Genomic DNA, 22,435 nt, shown 5'->3' with positions numbered 1-22,435 from the left:
TTCTACCAAATGTAAAATAGATAGCTAGTGGGAAGCAGCCGCATAGCACAGGGAGATCAGCTCAGTGCTTTGTGACCACCTGGAGGGGTGGGATAGGGAGGGTGGGAGGGAGATGCAAGAGGGAGGAGATAAAAACTGATTCCCTTTGTTATAAAACAGAAACTAACACACCATTGTAAATTAATCCTATTCCAATAAAGATTTCAAAAAAAAAAAAAAAAGACAAGGGTCCTACCCTTGAGGAATTCACACTTATATGAAGAAACACATTAACTATGACAAAGCAGTGTGATATCTATAACTGAGAAAAGCATGGGCTGTTAATGGCAGGACAAATATTAATTACATGATCGTAGAGAGTAGGTGTGTAGACAGATAATTTAATGGGTAGTGGGAGAGAAACTGAATGGATAGGGGGATGGGGGTATTCAAATATGGTGACTGCACAGGAAAGATAGACACTTAAATATACACAAATAGTATGGCTGAGAAGAGGGAAAACGGTCCATCAGTTGTGTCACAAAATACTTTAGAATCAACTTCATAAAAAACAGTCTTATTGTATGCACAGATTGTATACATACAATTTAAAACAAGTATAACTGAAAACATTTCAATGTAAAAACCACAATAAAGTCAAATGATGTTCTAAAAAGAACCCCATACGCTCAAAAAAACCCCACCAATCTTAAAATGTTATCAGTTAATTAGCATTACTCTAAATAAATAACAAATAACATTTACTTTATCATATATCAGCTCCTATGGGCAAAGTTTGTATTAGCCGACTATGAGAGGAAGACAAATATCGTGGGTGTAGAATTATTCTCTCAACTGGTTTAGGAATTCATTTTCAAAGGAAAATCCTCTCCAAATAAAGGATTCCTTTCTCTCTTGACTCCTAGCAGCCCAAAATATACCCAACATATAGACTGAAGAAATTTGTTTTACTTTGTACAATATTGGATACCTTTACCCAGCAGTTAACATATGGTCAAGTACTACATATCTGAACCCAGAAAAAAAAAGTCACTGTAGCAGAAATACGAGCTAAAATCTTTTCACGATGCTATAGGACTGACTTACGCAAATGTTTTCAACACTAAAAAAGGAAATGTACTACTCAAGAATTTTCCACTCATTCCTGGAGAGTCATCATATCACTTCTCCAAATGCTCAAACATAACAATGGCACGTGTCCAAAGAAGATGTACTATGGGGGGTGGGCAGTGAGGGACAGCGTCTTCTAAGTCTTACCTCAGCACCAAAGTAGTTGAAGATTCCTACCACACTAACAGGAACCAGCTTGTTCACACAGCGTCCTAGAGCTTTTCTTCCAAGGGCAAACACAAAAGGAATTTCTTGTTCCCGTGCCATGGCTATAACATTATAGAGAGCCTCATCCAGGCCACCTGAGAAATCAACATGTATAGAAGTTTTTAGTTATTTCCTAAATGGAGCTATTTTAGTACCCGACAGCATAAAACACAGCAGCAAAGGAGTCCATGAATGCTTGTGGCGCTTAGGCTGTTCACCACATTTTCCTATCTGAATTTGTACTTTATTTGGACATTATGTACGTATTTTCTTTCTCCCAGTTAAATACTATATTCCTTTAATGCCAGTATTTTTGTTTCTCCACAGGGACTAGCATAGCAGGAGTCAAATTTCAATATAATAAACATTTTTCGTTTTTTAAAATTAATTAAAATTGTTAATAGTGGCTGATTCCTTTATCTAATCTCTCAGCTCAAGTAAGCAACCTATCACATGCAATAAGACCGATTATACATTACTGTTTTTACTGGTATTTTTCCCCTCTGCCTGCTACTGCTACTTGATGCCTCTCTCTACTCCAATCACCTGAAGTGGTTCCTCCATGAAAAAGGACAAATAACAGTGCACAACATAGTACAAAAGCCTCTGTTACTGCTGGTTTCTGAGAGACACATCTCCACCATAAACAGGGGCAGAGACCTGTATCTTTTTTCTTTTTTTAATATTGTATTTAACTGATTTTAAGATGCAAAATTTTTTCCACATACTAACAACTCTGAACTAGGGTAGCATTTTACAATCAATGGAATCTTTGGATTGATAGAATTTTTCTTTCTTAGTGGAACATAAAATATTGCTGCGTCATACAATCACCATGTTCTATCCTGAACAGTAATTTTAGGATACAAAAATTACAAATTACATTTTTTTTCTGAAATAGGGTAGGATAACTGTCTAGAGAACCCATTTTCATTTCTGACATTAGTCACTGCTGTCATATCGTTTCTACAATCATGTTGGCTTATATTAAATAAGAGACAGGAGAGTCTGATTTCCCAATTGGAAAAACTCAATGAACTATGGTAAAAATGCATATATCAAAACCATTATGTAAGAACTGATCTGGAATTTGGGATTTATAGGAGATGTTTAGGTACTGTTATTAATTACTACATAGTTTGAGAGAGTCTTTCAACTCCTCTCTTTCATACAATGGAGGTAATTATTTTTGTCTCTCTGGCAAGATCAGAATGCCCCAATAGTAAAAGGAAAATTATTTGAAAGTGTTTCTTTGAGAAGCATTAATTATGTTGTTTAATATATTTAAAATATACCCCTCTAACGACCAATTCAGTACCCAAGTGTTCAGGACTGGAAATTGATTTTGAAATTGTTTTAAATATAGTGGCAAATAATTACAGTTATAAGTGGACAATGGAAAGCAGACCTTCAAAATTAGATTGTGAATATTTCTTCCTAAAATAGAAAAATTTTTTTTAAAAATTTTGATTGATATCATAAAGTCACACAGCCCAAATGTTTTCAGGTTCATTCAAAATAATTATGGTTTGGAACTGTCAACCATACATCAATTAGAAGATAGAAATGTTTACCAAAATAATTTCTTTATTTTTAGAAAAATTGATTTGTAAACTTTCTAGGATGATTAGAAAGTAGGGCCATTTATTATTAAGAATGCCACAGACCATGATCACATAAATCCATATCCTCTTCATAAAAGAGGATATTTCTCTCTCATTTATCTAGAGAAGCAGGGAAGGCATTTAGCTTATTCAAAAGTAGCACGATCATTAAGGAACACGTTCAAAAGAAGTTGGTTAGCAGAGCCTATCCTTTTTATCGACAGTGGAAATTATTAACTGGATCTTTAAAAGACCACTCGTAATGACCTTGGCGTCAGAATCAAAACACGGTACTATGTTTGTGTGGGCCTACATAACCTAGGGTCTATAATGAGACATACGTTTTGGCCTACACTTGACTCCTGTCCACAGTCAAAGACCAAGAAGGAGAACTGTATCTTTTTCCTAATTTTTTTAAGAGAAAAGAGCCATCAAAGGAGGATAATGCAAAAATTTTAAAGTAGAATAGGCCAGAAATGAGCCATCAGGCTACGTGGTAGCACCTCTGGGAACCAGCTGCCGGGTCGCCACTGCTGGGTTTTTTAGTTGCTCCTTTGCGGGGCTAGTGCCCCTGCTCTAGGCCTGCCTGAAGAGCTGGGGGGGAAGGTGCACCGGAGGAGACCTTCAAGATGGCGGAGGAGTGAGAAGTGGAGATCACCTTCCTCCCCACAGATACATCAGAAATACACCTATATGGGGAACAACTCCTACAGAACACCCACTGAACGCCGGCAGAAGACGTCAGACTTCCCAAAAGGCAAGAAACTCCCCACCAACCTGGGTAGGGCAAAAGAAAAAACAGAGACAAAGAATAGGGATGGGACCTGCACCACTGGGAGGCAGCTGTGAAGGAGGAGAAATTTCCACACACTAGGAAGCCCCTTCACTGGCGGAGACGGGGGGTGGTGGGGGAGAAGTTTCGGAGCCACGGAGGAGAGCGCAGCAACAGGGGTGCAGAGGGCAAAGCGGAGAGACTCCCACATAGAGGATCGCTGCCGACCAGCACTCACCAGCCCGAGAGGCTTGTCTGCTCACCCGCCGGGGCAGGCGGGGGCTGGGAGCTGAGGCTCGGGCTTCGGAGGTCAGATCCCAGGGAGAGGACTGGGGTTGGCTGCATGAACACGGCCTGAAGGGGGCTAGTGCACCACAGCTAGCTGGGAGGGAGTCCGGGAAAAAGTGTGGAACTGCCTAAGAGTCAGGAGACCATTATTTCGGGGTGTGTGAGGAGAGGGGATTAAGAGCACCGCTTAAAGGAGCTCCAGAGACGGGCGCGAGCCACGGCTATCAGCACAGACACCAGCGACGGGCATGAGACGCTAAGGCTGCTACTGCAGCCACCAAGAAGCCTGTGTGCAAGCACTGGTCACTATCCACACCTCCCCTCCTGGGAGCCTGTGCAGCCCACCACTGCCAGGGCCCTGTGATCCAGGAACAACTACCCCAGGAGAACACACAGCACACCTCAGGCTGTTGCAACGACACGCTGGCCTCTGCCGGCGCAGGCTCACCCTGCATTCCATACCCCTCCCTACGCCGGGCCTCGGTGAGGCAGAGCCCCCGAATCAGCTGATACTTTAACCCTGTCCTGTCTGGGCAGGAACAGATGTCCTCAGGTGACCTACACGCAGAGGTGGGGCCAAATCCAAAGCTGAACCCCGGGAGCTGTATGAACAAAGAAGAGAAAGGGAAATTTCTCCCAACAGCCTCAGGAGCAGAGGATTAAATCTCCACAATCAACTTGATGTACCTTGCATCTCTGGAATATGTGAATAGACAACGAATCATCCCAAAATTTTGGTAGTAGACTTTGGGAACAACAATATATATATATATTTCATTTTTCTCTTTTTGTGAGTGTGTATGTATATGCTTCTTCGTGTGATTTGGTCTGTATAGCTTTGCTTTTACCATTTGTCCTAGAGTTTTGTCTGTCCTTTTTTTTTTTTTTAAGTATAGTTTCTAGCACTTGTTATCATTGGTGGATTTGTTTTTTCGTTTGGTTGGTCTCTTGTCTCTTTTCTTTTTTTTATTACTTTTTAATTTATCTTATTTTTAACACTTATTTTTTATTTTAATAACTTTATTTTCTTTTCTTTCTCTCTTTCTTTTTTCTCTCCCTTTTCTTCTGAGCTGTGTGGCCGACAGGGTCTTTGTGCTCCAGCCAGGTGTCAGGCCTGTGCCTCTGAGGTGGGAGAGCCAAGTTCAGGACATTGGTCCACCACAGACCTCCTGGCTCCACGTAATATCACACGGCAAAAGCTCTCCCAGAGATCTCCATCTCAACGCTACGACCCAGCTCCACTCAACGACCAGCAAGCTACAGTGCTGGACACCCTATGCCAAACAACTAGCAAGACAGGAACACAACCCCACCCATTAACAAAGAGGCTGCCTAAAATCATAATAAGGTCACAGACACCCCAAAACACACCACCAGACAGGGTCCTGCCCACCAGAAGGACACGATCCAGCCTCATCCACTAGAACACAGGCACTAGTCCCCTCCACCAGGAAGCCTACACAACTCACTGAACCAACCTTAGCCACTGGGGGCAGACATCAAAAACAACGGGAATTATGAGCCTGCAGCCTGCAAAAAGGAGACCCCAAACACAGTAAGTTAAGCAAAATGAGAAGACAGAGAAACACACAGCAGATGAAGGAGCAAAGTAAAAACCCACCAGACCAAACAAATGAAGAGGAAATAGGCAGTCTACCTGAAAAAGAACTCAGAGTAATGATAGTCAAGATAATCCAAAATCTTGAAAATAGAATGGAGAAAATACAAGAAATGCTTAACAAGGACCTAGAAGAACTAAAGAGCAAACAAACAATGATGAACAACACAATAAATGAAATTAAAAATTCTCCAGAAGGAATCAATAGCAGAATAATTGAGGCAGAAGAACAGATAAGTGACCTGGAGAATAAAATAATGGAAATAACTACCGCAGAGCAGAATAAAGAAAAAAGAATGAAACGAATTGAGAACAGTCTCAGAGACCTCTGGGACAACATTGAATACACCAACATTCGAATTATAGGGGTCCCAGAAGAAGAAGAGAAAAAGAAAGGGACTGAGAAAATATTTGAAGAGATTATAGATGAAAACTTCCCAAATATGGGAAAGGAAATAGTTAATCAAGTCCAGGAAGCGCCGAGAGTCCTATACAGGATAAATCCAAGGAGAAACACACCAAGACACATATCAAACTATCAAAAATTAAATACAAGGAAAAAATATTGAAAGCAGCAAGGGAAAAGCAACAAATAACATACAAGGGAATCCCCATAAGGTTAACAGCTAATCCTTCAGTAGAAACTCTGCAAGCCAGAAGGGAGTGGCAGGACATATTTAAAGTGATGAAAGGAAAAAACCTACAACCAAGATTACTCTACCCAGCAAGGATCTCATTCAGATTCGACAGAGAAATTAAAACCTTCACAGACAAGCAAAAGCTAAGAGAATTCACCAAATTCTTTGCTTTGGTAAAGCACCACCAAACCAGCTTTACAACAAATGTTAAAGGAACTTCCCTAGGCAGGAAACACAAGAGAAGGAAAACACCTACAATAACAAACCCAAAACAATTAAGAAAATGGTAATAGGAACATACATATCGATAACTACCTTAAATGTAAATGGATTATATGCTCCAACCATTTACTTAAATGTAAATGGATTAAATGCTCCAACCAAATGCTCCAACCAAAAGACATAGACTGGCTGAATGGATACAAAAACCAAGACCCGTATACATGCTGTCTACAAGAGACCCACTTCAGACCTAGGGACACATACAGACTGAAAGTGAGGGGATGGAAAAAAGATATTCCATGCAAATGGAAATCAAAAGAAAGCTGGAGTAGCAATTCTCATATCAGACAAAAATAGACTTTGAATTAAAGACTATTACAAGAGACAAAGAAGGACACTACATAATGATCAAGGGATCAATCCATGAAGAAGCTATAACAACTGTAAATATTTATGCACCCAACATAGGGGCACCTCAATACAGAAGGCAAATGCTAACAGCCATAAAAGGGGAAATCTACAGTAACACAATCACAGCAGGGGACTTTAACACCCCACTTTCACCAATGGACAGATCATCCAAATGAAATAAGGAAACACAAGCTTTAAATGATACATTAAACAAGACAGACTTAATTGATATTTATATGACATTCCCTCCAAAAACAAGAGAATACACTTTCTTCTCAAGTGCTCATGGAACATTCTCCAGGATAGATCATATCTTGGGCCACAAATCAAGCCTTGATAAATTTAAGAAAATTGAAATCATATCAAGTATCTTTTCCGACCATAACGCTATGAGACTAGATATCAATTACAGGAAAAAATCTGTAAAAAAAATACAAACACATGGAGGTTAAACAATACACTACTTAATAAACAAGAGATCACTGAAGAAATCAAAGAGGAAATCAAAAAACACCTAGAAACAAATGACAATGAAAACATGACGACCCAAAACTTACAGGATGCAGCAAAAGCAGTTCTAAGAGGGAAGTTTATAGCAATACAATCCTACCTCAAGAAACAAGAAACATCTCAAATAAACAACCTAACCTTACATCGAAAGCAATTAGAGAAAGAAGAACAAAAACTCCCAAAGTTAGCAGAAGGAAAGAAATCATAAAGATCAGATCAGAAATAAATGAAAAAGAAATGAAGGGAAGAACAGAAAATATCAATAAAACTAAGAGGTGGTTCTTTGAGAAGATAAACAAAATTGATAAACCATTAGCCAGATTCATCAAAAAAAATAAGGGAGAAGACTCAGATCAACAGAATTAGAAATGAAAAAGGAGAAGTAACAACTGACACTGCAGTAATACAAAGGATTATGAGAGATTACTACAAGCAACTATATGCCAATAAAATGGACAATCTGGAAGAAATGGACAAATTCTTAGAAAAGCACAACCTTCTGAGACTGACCAGGAAGAAATAGAAAATATATACAGACCAATCACAAGCACTTAAATTGAAACTGTGATTAAAAATCTTCCAACAAACAAAAGCCCAGGACCAGATGACTTCACAGGTGAATTCTATCAAACATTTAGAGAAGAGCTAACAGCTATGCTTCTCAAACTCTTCCAAAATATAGCAGAGGGAGGAACACTCCCAACCTCATTCTACGAGGCCACCATCAATCTGATACCAAAACTAGACAAACATGTCACAAAGAAAGAAAATTACAGGCCAATATCACCAATGAATACAGATGCAAAATTCCTCAACAAAATACTAGCAAACAGAATCCAACAGCACATTAAAAGGATCATACACCATGATCAAGTGGGGTTTATCCCAGGAATGCAAGGATTCTTCAATATATGCAAATCAATTAATGTGATACACCATATTAATTGAAGGAGAAAAACCATATGATCATCTCAATAGATGCAGAAAAAGCTTTCGACAAAATTCAACACCCATTTATGATAAAAACCCTCCAGAAAGTAGGCATAGAGGGAACTTACCTCAACATAATAAAGGCCACATATGACAAACCCACAGCCAACATCGTTCTCAATGGTGAAAAACTGAAACCATTTCTTCTAAGTTCAGGAACAAGACAAGGTTGCCCACTCTCACCATTATTATTCAACAGAGTTTTGGAAGTTTTAGCCACAGCAATCAGAGAAGAAAAAGAAATAAAAGGAATCCACGTCGGAAAAGAAGAAGTAAAGCTGCCACTGTTCGCAGATGACATGATACTATACATAGAGAATCCTAAAGATGCTACTAGAAAACTACTACAGCTAATCAATGAACTTGGTAAAGTAGCAGGATACAAAAGTAATGCACAGAAATCTCTTGCATTCCTATACACTAATGACAAAAATCTGAGAGAGAAATTAAGGAAACACTCCCATTTACCAGTGCAACAAAAAGAATAAAACACCTAGGAATAAACCTACCTAAGGAGACAAAAGACCTGTATGCAGAAAACTATAAGATACTGATGAAAGAAATTAAAGATGATATAAACAGATGGAAAGATATACCATGTTCTTGGATTGGAAGAATCAACATTGTGAAAATGACTATACTACAGAAAGCAACCTACGGATTCAGTGCAATCCCTATCAAACTACCAATGGCATTTTTCACAGAACTAGAACAAAAAATTTCACAATTTGTATGGAAACACAAAAGACCCCGAATAGCCAAAGCAATCTTGAGAAAGAAAAACAGAGCTGCAGGAATCAGGCTCCCGGACGTCAGACTATACTACAAAGCTGCAGTAATCAAGACAGTATGGTACTGGCACAAAAACAGAAATATAGATCAGTGGAACAGCATAGAAAGCCCACAGATAAACCCATGCACATATGGTCACCTTATCTTTGATAAAGGAGGCAAGAATATACAATGGAGGAAAGACAGCCTCTTCAATAAGTGGTGCTGGGAAAACTGGACAGCTAGCTACATGTAAAAGTATGAAATTAGAACACTCCCTAACACCATACACAAAAATAAACTCAAAATGGATAAAAGACCTAAATTTAAGGCCAGACACTATAAAACTCTTAGACGAAAACATAGGCAGAAGACTCTATGATATAAATCACAGCAAGATCCTTTTTGACCCACTGTCTACAGTAATGGAAATAAAAACAAAAATAAACAAATGGGACCTACTGAAACTTAAAAGCTTTTGCACAGCAAAGGAAACCATAAACAAGATGAAAACACAACCCTCAGAATGGGAGATAGTATTTGCAAATGAAGCAACTGACAAAGGATTAATCTCCAAAATTTACAAGCAGCTCATGCAGCTTAATATCAAAAAAACAAACAACCCAATCCAAAAATGGGCAGAAGACCTAAACAGACATTTCTCCAAAGACATACAGATTGCCAACAAACATGAAAGGATGCTCAACATCACTAATCATTAGAGAAATGCAAATCAAAACTACAATGAGGTATCACCTCATACCAGTCAGTATGGCCATCATCAAAAAATCTACAAACAATAAATGCTGGAGAGGGTGTGGAGAAAAGGGAACCCTCTTGCACTGTTGGTGGGAATGTAAATTGATACAGCCACTATGGAGAACAGTATGGAGGTTCCTCAAAAAACTAAAAATAGAACTACCATACAACCCAGCAATCCCACTACTGGGCACATACCCTAAGAAAACCGTAATTCAAAAAGAGTCATGTACCACAATGTTCATTGCAGCTCTATTTACAATAGCCAGGACATGGAAGCAAACTATGTGTCCACTGACAGATGAATGGATAAAGAAGATGTGGCACATATATACAATGGACTATTGCTCAGCCATAAAAAGAAACGAAATTGAGTTATTTGTAGTGAGGTGGATGGACCTAGAGTCTGGCATACAGAGTAAAGTAAGTCAGAAAGAGAAAAACAAATACCGTATGCTAACACATATATATATAGAATCTAAAAAAAAACCAAAAAACCAAAAAATGGTTATGAAGAACATAGGGGCAGGAGAGGAATAAAGACCCAGACATAGAGAATGGACTTGAGGACACAGGGATGGGGAAGGGTAAGCTGGGACGAAGTGAGAGAGTGGCATGGATTTATATATACTACCAAATGTAAAATAGATAGCTAGTGGGAAGCAGCCGCATAGCACAGGGAGATCAGCTCAGTGCTCTGTGACCACCTAGAGGGGTGGGAGGGAGACACAAGAGGGAGGAGATATGGGGATATATATATATGTATAACTGATTCACTTTGTTATAAAGCAGAAACTAACACATCATTGTAAAGCAATTATACTCCAATAAAGATGTTAAAAATAAATAAATAAAGTAGAATATATTTGCAGAGGTAAAGAAATGCCCGCTTAGTAGTTCCCACTCTGATCACAACACAGGGGACACTTGGTTGGCCCCAACTAAATCCTTCACTAGTGTTCATAAATGGGGATTTTCTTTACAATCTGATCTCGATTTTATTACTCTGCCTCAGGTGCTGAAACATTTCATTTTCTTTCCTCATGTTCAATATTATGTTTTATACCTAAACTCTGCTAAAGAAGACATACGGCTTCCACTTTAAAATTCACTGCATATTCTACAATTATACTACATAAATATCAAAACACTTCAAAAGTAAAATGTTCATACCTTTGGACTGGATTTTTTCACAATTTGGAGAAATTATAACACATTTGATCTTGTTTAACTTCATATGTTTCGTAACCTCTCTTAGACCCATGACCAGCCGTCTCCTCGCTTTTGCTCTTACAGGATCCTTTTGGTAGATGCGTTCCTGGAAGCTGACAAGCTCTTGAAGAAGAATAGTCACACATTCATCAATCTCTTTACAAAGAACCTGATTACAGTACCTGTAAAGGAAACCAAAAGTAGGTAATTATAAAATTATTTTAGGGAAAAAATACATCCAGTAACAGGTTTTCATTAAAAAATCAAGTCTTTAAATATCTCCTAAATCCTTCAATTAGAAAAACAGAAGAGTTTTCCTGAATTACAACAGATCGGCTCTTCTATAAAGGGTAGATTAACCTCGGGGAAGTACTAATCAAACACCCAATTATTAAATTCCTAAGGATATACATCAAATGTTAGCCTGCTATTAGATAAACAGGTATAATGTTTTTGGTAAGGAGATAATGTATAAAGTTATTTCATTCCAATGAATACTAAAGATGCTTCTAATAAGAAACAAATTAATTTCATAAAAGCTAACTGAATGCCCTAATACCAACCATTCATCCTCCACGCTTGGATAAATCACAGTCTCCGGCACTGGCTTCCTCAACCATAAAAATAAGTAGTTATGGATGACAGCCTCAATGGTCCCTCTACCTCTGAAAATCTACGATTACAGAGGATGAATTCAGTAATTAAATTGAAGCCAAAACCAAAGAGGTCTTGAGGTAAAAGTCACATGGCTTTATATCAGGCAAAGCAACTGAATGAGGCTCTTTGTGAGATCATATATGGTTATAACGCAAAAAACAGAAAGCAAGTAGTGTGAGGTCACTATAGTACTTAATTTCAAGGATAAGAAAGTCATTCTAGTTTAAGTAAACTCCTTATATATTCCACTTTGCTAGCTTTCATCTATAATCTATCTCTACCATAAGCAGGTACTTAACAAGGATAATTGGTAAAATTTCTAATCTAGGAATGCCGGGTCAGCAAATTACCACTTCTAAATTACTGATACATTATATGGTGGGGAAATCTAGGCCTGCCTTTCTTTAGTGAAAAAAAATGTTCTGCTTTGGAAATTTTTTTAATGTTTATGTGAAAAGTGTTGAAATAAATGCAAGTATGACATTACTTCAGAACAGAAGATATAACTGGACAGACTGAGGAAAGGTTATCATACAGTATACAAAATTAAAGAATGCAATTGAAGAATAAAACATCAAAAATGCAATTTTCTTCACTCTGCTTTTCTTCCAAGCTGTTTATTTCACACATATGTAAGATTTTATTCTCCAAGTATTTCCTTTGTCACACATCTGTGATATTTAATTAACTTCCCAAACCTAGGCAATAAGTATTTGCTCAAAAACAATAATATAAAGGAACAGAACAAACCAATGTGGTTTGGATTCACACATATTTTACTTTCACCCTGGGATTCTTTCATAGGTAAACTTAATTTCAAAGGTAAAATTAATTCATCTACACAAATGTTTACATTCTAAAATCCTTCACAGCAATAACTGTCAGTTCAAGGTTATTCACAGATGGGCATTTTCAAACTTAGAAATATATGCTTAAAAACAAATAGGTTTATGTAACAGGTTCACTACATGTAGTAGGATCTTAGAAAATTGTTATTAATTGGTTAGAGAGGTTTTTTTTGAAGGACCCATAATATAAACAAAAAAGCAAAAGCATTTGGAGAGGAAAAATGTCACAGTATGACATTTTATATAATACATAAGCTGTAAGAGGCCAAATTTCATGGGTATAAACACTAGCTGATATAAAAAGAATGTATTTACTGTCAAATCACTTTTACATGAACACTGACAGCTGACGGAAGGCAAATACTTTCCATATAATAAAACCCGTTGTTAAACAAAATCTGAAAGAACTTAAAGATCTTTGGTATTCTGTCTGTTCAACCCACCAAGAAAAAAATGACAATATTATATTCAGAACTACAGTCAAGATACTTAAACTATTCAACCTCAATAATGAGACTAAAACTTACTCTCTAAATCTTTTGCTGTGGATTTTGGTTATTGTCGAAGATGCCATTGGACTGCCTATCCCAGAACTAGCCGGAGAGCCTTGTGACACAGGTGTCATACAGTACGGAGAGTTCTGACTTGCTGGAGAGAGGGATGCATCACTGGGCATGCTCAGTCCAGCATCTGTGGAGACGTGTGGTGAGGGGAAAGAATTTAGAAATTTTGAATGCTGAAAAGCTCTATACTGATCAACGTAATTTAGAATGGCAGTTATCTTTTGTTATCACTTCCAAATTCTCCAGAAGCTACCAAGTTGGGCACTGTTCGTATCACAAACATTTCTCATATACTACAAAAATCAAATTTTCCTATTATGTCTTAAAATATACTCTGAAAAACATCAAGCATAGCCTACAAGTCTCCACAGAAGAGATGCAAGAAGGCCAAGTTATCTAAAACATGTATTCCCAGGGGATCTAAATTGAAGAACAAAAGACGTATCCGCTTCTGCACTCTTTCCAGATCGTATTACCCATCTCCTTCATCTCTATTTTTCCACCTATTTCTTAGAAATAAATTTTTTAACTGTCTAAAAATTCCCATTGCTGCTGGCAACGATGAATTCTACCTCATTCATTCTCTCCACACCACTCCCAATTCTCCAGGCACCACCCCAGCTTCTCTTTCATTTGGTCTTTGCTCCTGTGCTCAGGCAGCCACGTTTGCAGATGCCACCTCTTGACTCAACTGCCACCTTTAGTCACTGCTTCTTTTCTAAACGGCTCTAAAACTCAGGAAAGGAGTTAGCATTTGTCCAGTCCATTAATTTGCAAAGTTACACATATATCTTATCTCTCTACTGGATTGTAAGCTTTTTGTAACAGGGCCAGTCCACTATGTATCTTTATGACATTTCCTGACCTTCCCATCCCTACCCCACTTACTAAAGTACATATGATGGATGTTCAACACACACTTGTTGAAGGAATGCATAAACAGATACACCTAAATACAAAGGCAATGATACTTAATTGAGAGTAAAGGGGAACCCTAACCAAACATATTGGAACAATTCTTAGAAGAAGTAAACTTATTTTTCCAAACACCGCTACTAAATCTATGTGTAAATCAGATTTAAATGTTTTGCCAAAAGTTGAAGAATAAATACCAGTAGAAATAGGGACCTAGTCAGGTTTCTCTTAAAATCTTTCTTCCACAGTAGTATAAATTTTAGAAGGCATCTGCAGTTTTGCTGAGGTCCCAACTGGAATCATGTGCTGGCTACCCACTGTATGGGACTGAATTTTCCTGACCAACTGGCCTCTGCACTACAACAAGCTTTGCAATTATTCCACAAAAACAAGGAAGAAAATCAACAAAAGCAATTCAATAAAATATACAGGTGACCCTTGTACAACATGGGGATTTAAACCTCATATAATTTATAGTCCGCCCTCTGTATCGCGGTTCCTCCACCATCTGTGGATTCAACCAACCATGGCTGAGTAGTACTGCAGTATTTACTATTGAAAAATATCCGTGTACAAGTGGACCTGTGCAGTTCAAACCTGCGTTGTTCAAGGGTCAACTGCAGTCCTGCAAAGAAAGTCAATTGTGTTCTAGATATAAAAGAAGGCAAGATGAAAGGAACTGTGACAGTTACAGAGGATGCATTAGTAAGGTCATAATTATGAGGGTTTACAACAAATTCAGGATTTAAGCTTCAAAAATGCCATAGACCTACTATGTAACACCTGCCTCCCCGCCCTTTAAATATCTCCCTACAGAAGCATCTTCGAAAGAAACCACTCTCAAAAACTAAAAAATTTAGATAAAATATGGAGCATATTTAGGAGAATAACTAGTGATGTGTTGTTACCTACTAATTAAAATACTTCGGACCATTTTATGAGAAGAAGGGGGAAAGAGGTGATCTTACCTTCTTGGGAAACAATCTCCTGCGGCAAATCATCAATAAAATCTAAGTGCATTTCTATTGGTTCCTCAGATCCCAAAAGATTGTGGTCCACAGTTAAACGGCCCTTCTTTTCCTCTCTTTCTTTCAAAATAACCTAAAAGTCATTACCAGTCTTTAATTACTAATTACTCTTTAAGTATGTACTGAATGATTTAAATGGTCACTATTACACAGGAATAGTAGTGTTCACTTAAAAAATGGATGTAAGGATTTTGGTTGGCTATGTAGAAACTGACTGGCAAAAAGGTAAATGTAATTTTAGGCACTGTAGTTGAAGGAAGTACTATATCCAAAATAAAGGACGGCAATATAATACTACAGCTATCAAACCACATCTGCTTCATTCTTTAAATCCTAGTAGACAAACTAGGGTTTCCCCCAAAATGGATAAAATAAAACCTTTGGAAACCAGGTCACATAGTTACGTTAGATTTATTTGGTCACAGATCATCTCATTCGCTCCTCCTAATAACAATACTGAGTTAAACAGAGCAGATATTATACCCAACTTATAGATAAAGAAGATGAGGATAAGAAAGGTTTGCTAAAACTACACAATAAGTACTGAAGTTAGTACTAGAATCCCAGGCTTCTGATACCTAGGGTCTAAAGTTTTTGGATACCTAAATGTTTAACGTTTTTTTTTAAACTGATAGAACTCATTCCCCAGGGCCTTGGTCAACACAGAAAGATAGTCATGATGCTGAGATCCCCAACCTTAAATTAACTAGTCATCATAAAGAGGCATGTCTAAGAACTTTTCACAATAATCTGTTGGCCAAAACGCCACAACTACTTTTGCAAAACGATTTAAACCCTTTTTTATACTGTAAAGTAAATATCCCCAGGTTTTGGTTTACCTTTTTAAGTGCTGTGGGCCGTTTTAGTTTTGCAATTTCCTTTTCTTTTCCTTTTTTTGCTTTAGAGGAAGTAATGTCCAAAGAATTAAAGGATGTCAAACAGGGCTGACCTTTGGTTAAGGGTTTTCTGTTAGTAGAGTCTTTAGTGTGAAAAGAAGCTGCAGTGACCACTAAAAACAAACAAGAACATTAGTTTTACTACTATGGCCAACTCCACATATTTTCAACATTTCTAATAATAAACCTATAAGAACAACAACATCCTCTTCTTGTGGAAAACAGACATCATAATAGCAGGAGCAGTATGTGGCCGTGCAGTGTCCCTCAGATACAGCTCCAAAGAACCATTCTACCTCTGGAATTTCAAAACTCTGCACCTCTCCTTATTCCTAATGAATCTAAAAATGACCCTTACATAAGATAAGTAGTCTATCACTCCTCTCCTCATTTCAGTCTGTCAGTAAAGAATGATATTCCCCTCTCAGCTGCACTCTCAGTACTATTCAGCAATTCTTTTATGCCTGATTGATTGTTACCCTCATTCTCCCGTGGATACCACCCATCCTTCAGCAGACCTAGCCTCTAATCTCAATTCTCTCACTCTAGCAGAAAAGCTTTCCTGCTACTTCCTTGAGAAGATGCTTTCCAATATAAACTTCTAAGCCACCTGAGAGGAGGCAGCAGGCATCCTTACTCCCACCGAAGGCTTACCAACCACCTCTTCTCATAATCCCATCTCAGGATTAATTCCTCAAGGATTTTGCTCTATTACTTTCCCCTTGCATCTTTCAAGTTCCTCCTTGACTTGACCCCTGACTCTTTTCCCTAACTCCCCAAAAGAAGTTCAAAATCTCCTCTATATAAAAGGAAGAAAAAACAGGCAAACTAACAAAACCTCTCCCTTGACTGGCTTCTAAGCAACCATCACTCCCCTTTCCTTCCTCATTACTTCCCAAATCATTATAATCTGGCCTCTGGCCTACCCACTCTCTTGAAACTGCTATTGCCAAGATCACATAAAACCTTGCAACTGCCAAATCTAACTCTGATTCTTTGCTCTATTCTAGTTTTTTCCAGCATTTGTTACCAAAGACCACATCCTCTTCCTCAAAATTCTATCCTCACCTTTTGTGACATTACGTTCTATTTTTCTCACTCTTTCTCAAACCTGTTTCTCTGGTTCTTCTTCCTTCTGTCTTTTAACTCTGAGCATTCTACAAGGCTTTTATCCCTGAACATCTTTTTCCTAATTTTTCTTTCCCCTGACAATCTTATATATTTCCACAGCTACAACAATCATCTCTATTTGAAATTCACTGACTTCTAACCTGAACTGCACATACCTAACTCTACGTTAAATAGGAACCACCAGGATCTCCCTAACTAGCATTTCAAATACAACAGGGCCAGAGTCTGTTCTTCCCAAGAAAATTCTTCTTCCGTGATCCTTAACCTGTTTAGTATCATCATATACCTAACCCCCACCACAGTCCTGCAAGTCAGAGAGTTTGGAGTCATCTTTGACCTGTTTCCACATTCCATCAATTAAAAAACCCTATTAATTCCTTAAAATCCTTTTACATCTCTGCCATAGTCCCGTCCTTCTTTTGGACTTCCCAAGAAAGCTGATTTCTTTGTAATCAACACTTCCCAATTTAAACATTGGTGATAGATTAGAGGTTAATCTCACTTCTATCTGTCAAGAATCTTACTCCCCCTTTAAAGCCCAGTCCAAATGCTATCATATATGAAGGCTTTTGTAACATACATCCCTGTTGACATAAATCACTCTTTCTTCTATAAGTTCATAAAACTTTGCTGGTATCTTTCCTAAGGCACTGCTTTTTATTAGTTATGTGGGTACGTCTTTCTCTCAGACTAGATTATAAACTCCTTGACCACAGGTATATCTTAATCATATCTGTAATTCCACAGTTCTTGACACCACACTTTGCATGTAGATACTTACATCTGTATACATTAATGTGCTAAACAAATCAAAGTTGTAATAATAAGCCACTTGAAGTTATCACAGGCTAACAATCTCTTTCCCAAAATAACTGGCTAACCTTTATTGAGTGATTATAACCCAGACACTCTTCTAAGCATTTTACATGTATCATCTCATTCAATCCTCAAAACAATCCAGAAGCAGGTACTGTATTATCTCCATTTTAATGTAAGGAAACTGAAGCACAGGAAGATTAAATAACTCGCCAAGGAAAAACATGGAAGAACAGGATTCAAGACGCAGCGCAACTCCAAAGCCCCTGCATGCAGCCACTAGACCACACTGCCTCTGGAACACTGCTAACTCTCAGTTCCACTCCCTAGAGTCCTTTACTCTTAGTGAGATGTTACTGCCACTTTCCTCATCTCAACAGCATGCAACTCTAAAGCTTAGTATGCACTCAATATGATTTTTACTAACAGTTAATCAAAGCTAACGTTCGTACCGGATGGTAACTAGCTATAGGTTTAAACATTTTGCACACATGATTAAAGTTATATAAACTGTTACTTGTATTTTTGTTTAAAAACAGTAGACCCTTTACATAGGAACAGAGGAAAGAGAAAATTCCATTCTTCCTCTCAACATCAGTGCTTTTTGTTGGTGCCTTTCCCCTTCCTTTATCTTATTCCTCATCCTCTAAAAACAAAGACTATGAAAAGAAATGAGGGAGCATGTCAAAGGTGCTGAGCTCTAACTCCGACAAGGTTTGTTAAAATATAAATTACTGTTTCAGCAGAAAGCCAGCTCATTTTCTCTCTCCCTCCCTCCCCTCCTCGCCCTCCTTCCCCCCACTTCTCTCCCTCTCTGTCCCTCCCTGTCTCCCTTTCTCTCTCTCTCTCTCTCACACATACACACAAAATTTGATTAAAACTCCTATGTTTCCCATTTGGTTTTAAATTGGTAATTTAACAGTTATAGAGCCAAATTACTTGTGATTCTTATTGATACCTTTGAAGAAGAGAAAAATTTGGTTGGTTCATAACATATACCAACCGACATTTGAACAGAGACCTGGAGGACCTGATGGAACAAACTATACTGATGCCTGAGGGAAGAGAGTTCCAGGTAAAGGAAAGAGCAAGCACAAGGACACTGAGCTTGGAGCATGTTGGATGCGTCTGTGGAACAGCAAGGGGGTTAACGTGGCTAGAGCAGTGAGTGCCAGGGGAGAATGCTGATGAGGGCAAAAAGGTAACAGGATCAGCTAAGATATGACTTAGGACCCTGGCTTTGCTCCAAGTGAGATGACGAGCTACTAGAGGATTTTGAACTTATATTTGAAAAAGAGCGCTCCTTTTAAGATAGACTGGGGGTTAGGGGTAATAAAAGGTAGGTAATAGTTAGGAGGCTACTACACTGTAGTTTGATGAGGGCTACTATGGTGGCAGGAGAGAAGCTGCTGAGTAATCAGACTCTGGATTTTTGTAGGTATATATAATTTAGATTAACAATTTCCAAAATACATTACCAAAGCCAAACAGCAAATTGCTAGGATTAATGATATCACCTGTATATGACAGAGGTCTGGTATTAGTAATTTGCCGCGCTTTCATGGCTTGTTGTTGTTTTTCCAGAGCTGCTAACATGTCCCCCAAATCTAGTTGTACAGGTGTTTTATTCTTTTTCCCAGCTGCCTTTGATAAAGCTTCCTGCAAGGTAAACATGAAAACATTTATTTTTCATTTTAGTATGAAAATGTGACAATTTAAGATAATTATATTTGTCACTCTTCCATCCATCCCCCAAAACCTACCAAATAAACTATCATATTTGTTCATAAAAATGAATACATACCTGTAGTTTTTTTTGCTCCATACTTATTTCTGAATATTCTTGAGCTGTGGCAAGGGCTGCTGCTAAAGCTTTCTTCTTTTGACTTTTTGCACGTTTAGGAACTGAGGTTGTAATGGGAATTGGTGTCTGAACTATATTGATTGGTGAGTTCTCAGGTAAATCATCCAACTGTGATAACCAGAGAAAAACATTTGTTAGTGATTCGATAAAAGTCTAATCGTAAGGAAAGACAATCTAGAATGTGAGATGTTCTACAGTATAACGGGACTAGACCCTTCAAAAGATTCAATTACATTAAGAACAGAGTGAGATGGTGGGATCATTCTAGACTGGGAGACTGGAAAATAATAGACAAAACAGCAAAATGCAATAGGTGATAATTGTCTGGATCCTGGACTGAAAACAAAATAACTCCAAGGTAAAGTTTTGCAACAACTGGGGAAATTTTAGCATGGACTATATGTTTTATGATGTCATTTAATTAATGGTATTTCCTTGTCTGTAATGGAACTATGGATTTCAAAGGACAGTGTCTCTGTTCTGGCTATGCTGAAAAGAAATACTAAAGATCAGTACTAAATACAGTGCTTCTTCTATACCATGTTGCCCTACAAGTCTTTATACTTAGCTGTAATATTTCTTTTCAACATTGCCATAGCTCCAGAGATGTTCAAATATTTTGCTTATCTTTTTTAAAAGAGTCACTTACTACTTTTGGAGAAAGTTTCTGTTGAATATTCTCATCTTTAGCACTTCCATTCTCATTTAGTTCTCGAAATCCATCTTCATCCTGAAATAGTTCCACATTTTAAGTAAAAACAGAGCTCAAAGCAATAAACTCTTAAGAACAACATTTATAATGCTTAAGAGTAATGAAATGACAGGGAAGTAATTTTTTAACTCAATATTAAACTATTTAAAGTCAGTCTTAAAAAGGAAATCTCATTTCTCACATGCTAAAACATAGCTAATTTAATTATTCAAGGATGGGGATACATCCACACGTGTCCATCCTTTGGATTTCTGCATCTACTATTCCATTTTTATTAATAATTCTACCCTAAGGTGGGTAAGTAAATAAAAAGGAATTCAAAAAGGATTTTATCACATTTCACATAATTTTGAAAAGATTTTAAACAAATGGCTTAATATGAATTTCATTAATATAGTCCCTGTCCCATTACTACCTACACCAGTCAATAAAATTAAAAGTTAAAAAATAAAAATAAATTCCCTATTCAAAGTAATTTCTTAACCAATATCCTCCTTTACACTGAAATTTATATCTATGATTTTTAACTAAATATAAGTTATGGAACCAATCATACGATTAAGTGCAAATAAAAAATCTGCCACATGTACTGTTCTTGATACACTACTTGAGCTGTACCCTCAAGTCCTTTAGGTCAATTACTAAGCTTATCTAACATATTATTCATCTGAAGCCTCTGGCCTCAAGCATATTTAAACTCCATCTATTAACTCATTTTATAGAAACTACATAACAAAAATGAGTTACCCGGGATGTTGTTCACCATCTTGACACAATCAAATTCTACTCATTCTTTAAAACCTATTCCAAATGTTATCCCTATCCTGCCTCAAACCCAGAGGTACTTATTTCTCCTCTCAACTTCAACCACACCCAAGAAGTATCAGGTGTGTACATGTCTACATTCCTCTATTACACAGCCACCTCCCTAAGGGTAGTGTGCTTATTCACCTTAATGTATCATGCAGAGCACCTAACTTTAAACATGCAACAGCCCTCCAATGAGCACCAGTTAGATGAATAAATAATAGATTGCAATTAGAATATAAACTGTCTGCCTATTAGAGAAAGTAAAATAGCCTTTTATCTTCCTTCTTCAAGACTCCCCTGGCTAGCAGCACAAATTAACTAGATTGAACTATTCAAATTTGAAAAACTTAACAAATAGATTCAACAAAGATAATGAAAGTTAGGGAGAAAGTTTCAAACTAGGTGAAGTCCACATAAAATTAAGTTCTACCTCCATATGTTACCTCAAAATGAATACTCATGACAAAAATTTATAAAAATAAACATTAATAAAGTTAATGTTATACTAACTATATATAACCAAGACAAAAATGACAAGACAAATACATCTAAGTAACTTACAATCTACTTGCAGTCACATGCTAAGACATAAAAAGTACTTATCATAATGTAAGAAAAATTAATTTCTTAATGGCAACATTTGCTATAACAATACACAGTTTGAAAAAATACCTCAAAATATAAAGACTCGGAATTTGGGTCGCCTCTATGACATTGACTGGGGTTTAACTGCTTATTATCTTGTCTCTTTTGCAAATTCTGTCTTCTTTCTGAGGAAGTACTATGTCCTCGGCATCTGAATCCAACCTAATAAATAAACCCCAGAGGGGGGAAAATATATTACTTTTAAGTAAAATGTTTTATTGAAGTATAACATACAGAAATGTACCCCAAAGTATACAGCACAATGAATTTTCATAAAGTGCATAACTTATTACAAAAGGTTACAACTTTTGACAAATAAGGTCATTATAATGAAAATACAAAAATGTGATAATTAGTGCATGTTACTTTTTTTGCTTGTGCATGAACGCTTATATCAACTTTATTTGTAATGCCAAAAACTGGAAACAACCCAGATGT

General features: G+C 37.4%; 1 protein-coding gene across 1 annotated transcript in view; it reads right to left on the bottom strand.

Annotated features, from left to right (window-relative positions):
* The window catches only part of SECISBP2L (SECIS binding protein 2 like), a 61,581-nt gene that overhangs the window by 16,427 nt on the left and 22,719 nt on the right, over positions 1-22,435 (bottom strand). Inside the window, exons 8-16 of the mRNA XM_061180328.1 lie at positions 22,025-22,159; positions 20,480-20,560; positions 19,771-19,938; positions 19,484-19,625; positions 15,963-16,132; positions 15,064-15,196; positions 13,145-13,307; positions 11,074-11,294; positions 1,258-1,412 (exon numbers count right to left, since the gene is read on the bottom strand). Coding sequence (XP_061036311.1) covers positions 1,258-1,412; positions 11,074-11,294; positions 13,145-13,307; positions 15,064-15,196; positions 15,963-16,132; positions 19,484-19,625; positions 19,771-19,938; positions 20,480-20,560; positions 22,025-22,159 — 1,368 coding nt within the window. The remainder of the gene's footprint in view (positions 1-1,257; positions 1,413-11,073; positions 11,295-13,144; positions 13,308-15,063; positions 15,197-15,962; positions 16,133-19,483; positions 19,626-19,770; positions 19,939-20,479; positions 20,561-22,024; positions 22,160-22,435) is intronic.

This window comes from Eubalaena glacialis, chromosome 2 (assembly GCF_028564815.1).
Source record: "Eubalaena glacialis isolate mEubGla1 chromosome 2, mEubGla1.1.hap2.+ XY, whole genome shotgun sequence".
Classification (NCBI taxonomy): domain Eukaryota; kingdom Metazoa; phylum Chordata; class Mammalia; order Artiodactyla; family Balaenidae; genus Eubalaena; species Eubalaena glacialis.
Note: the sequence above shows the minus strand (reverse complement) of the source record. Positions and strands in the feature narration are given on the sequence as shown.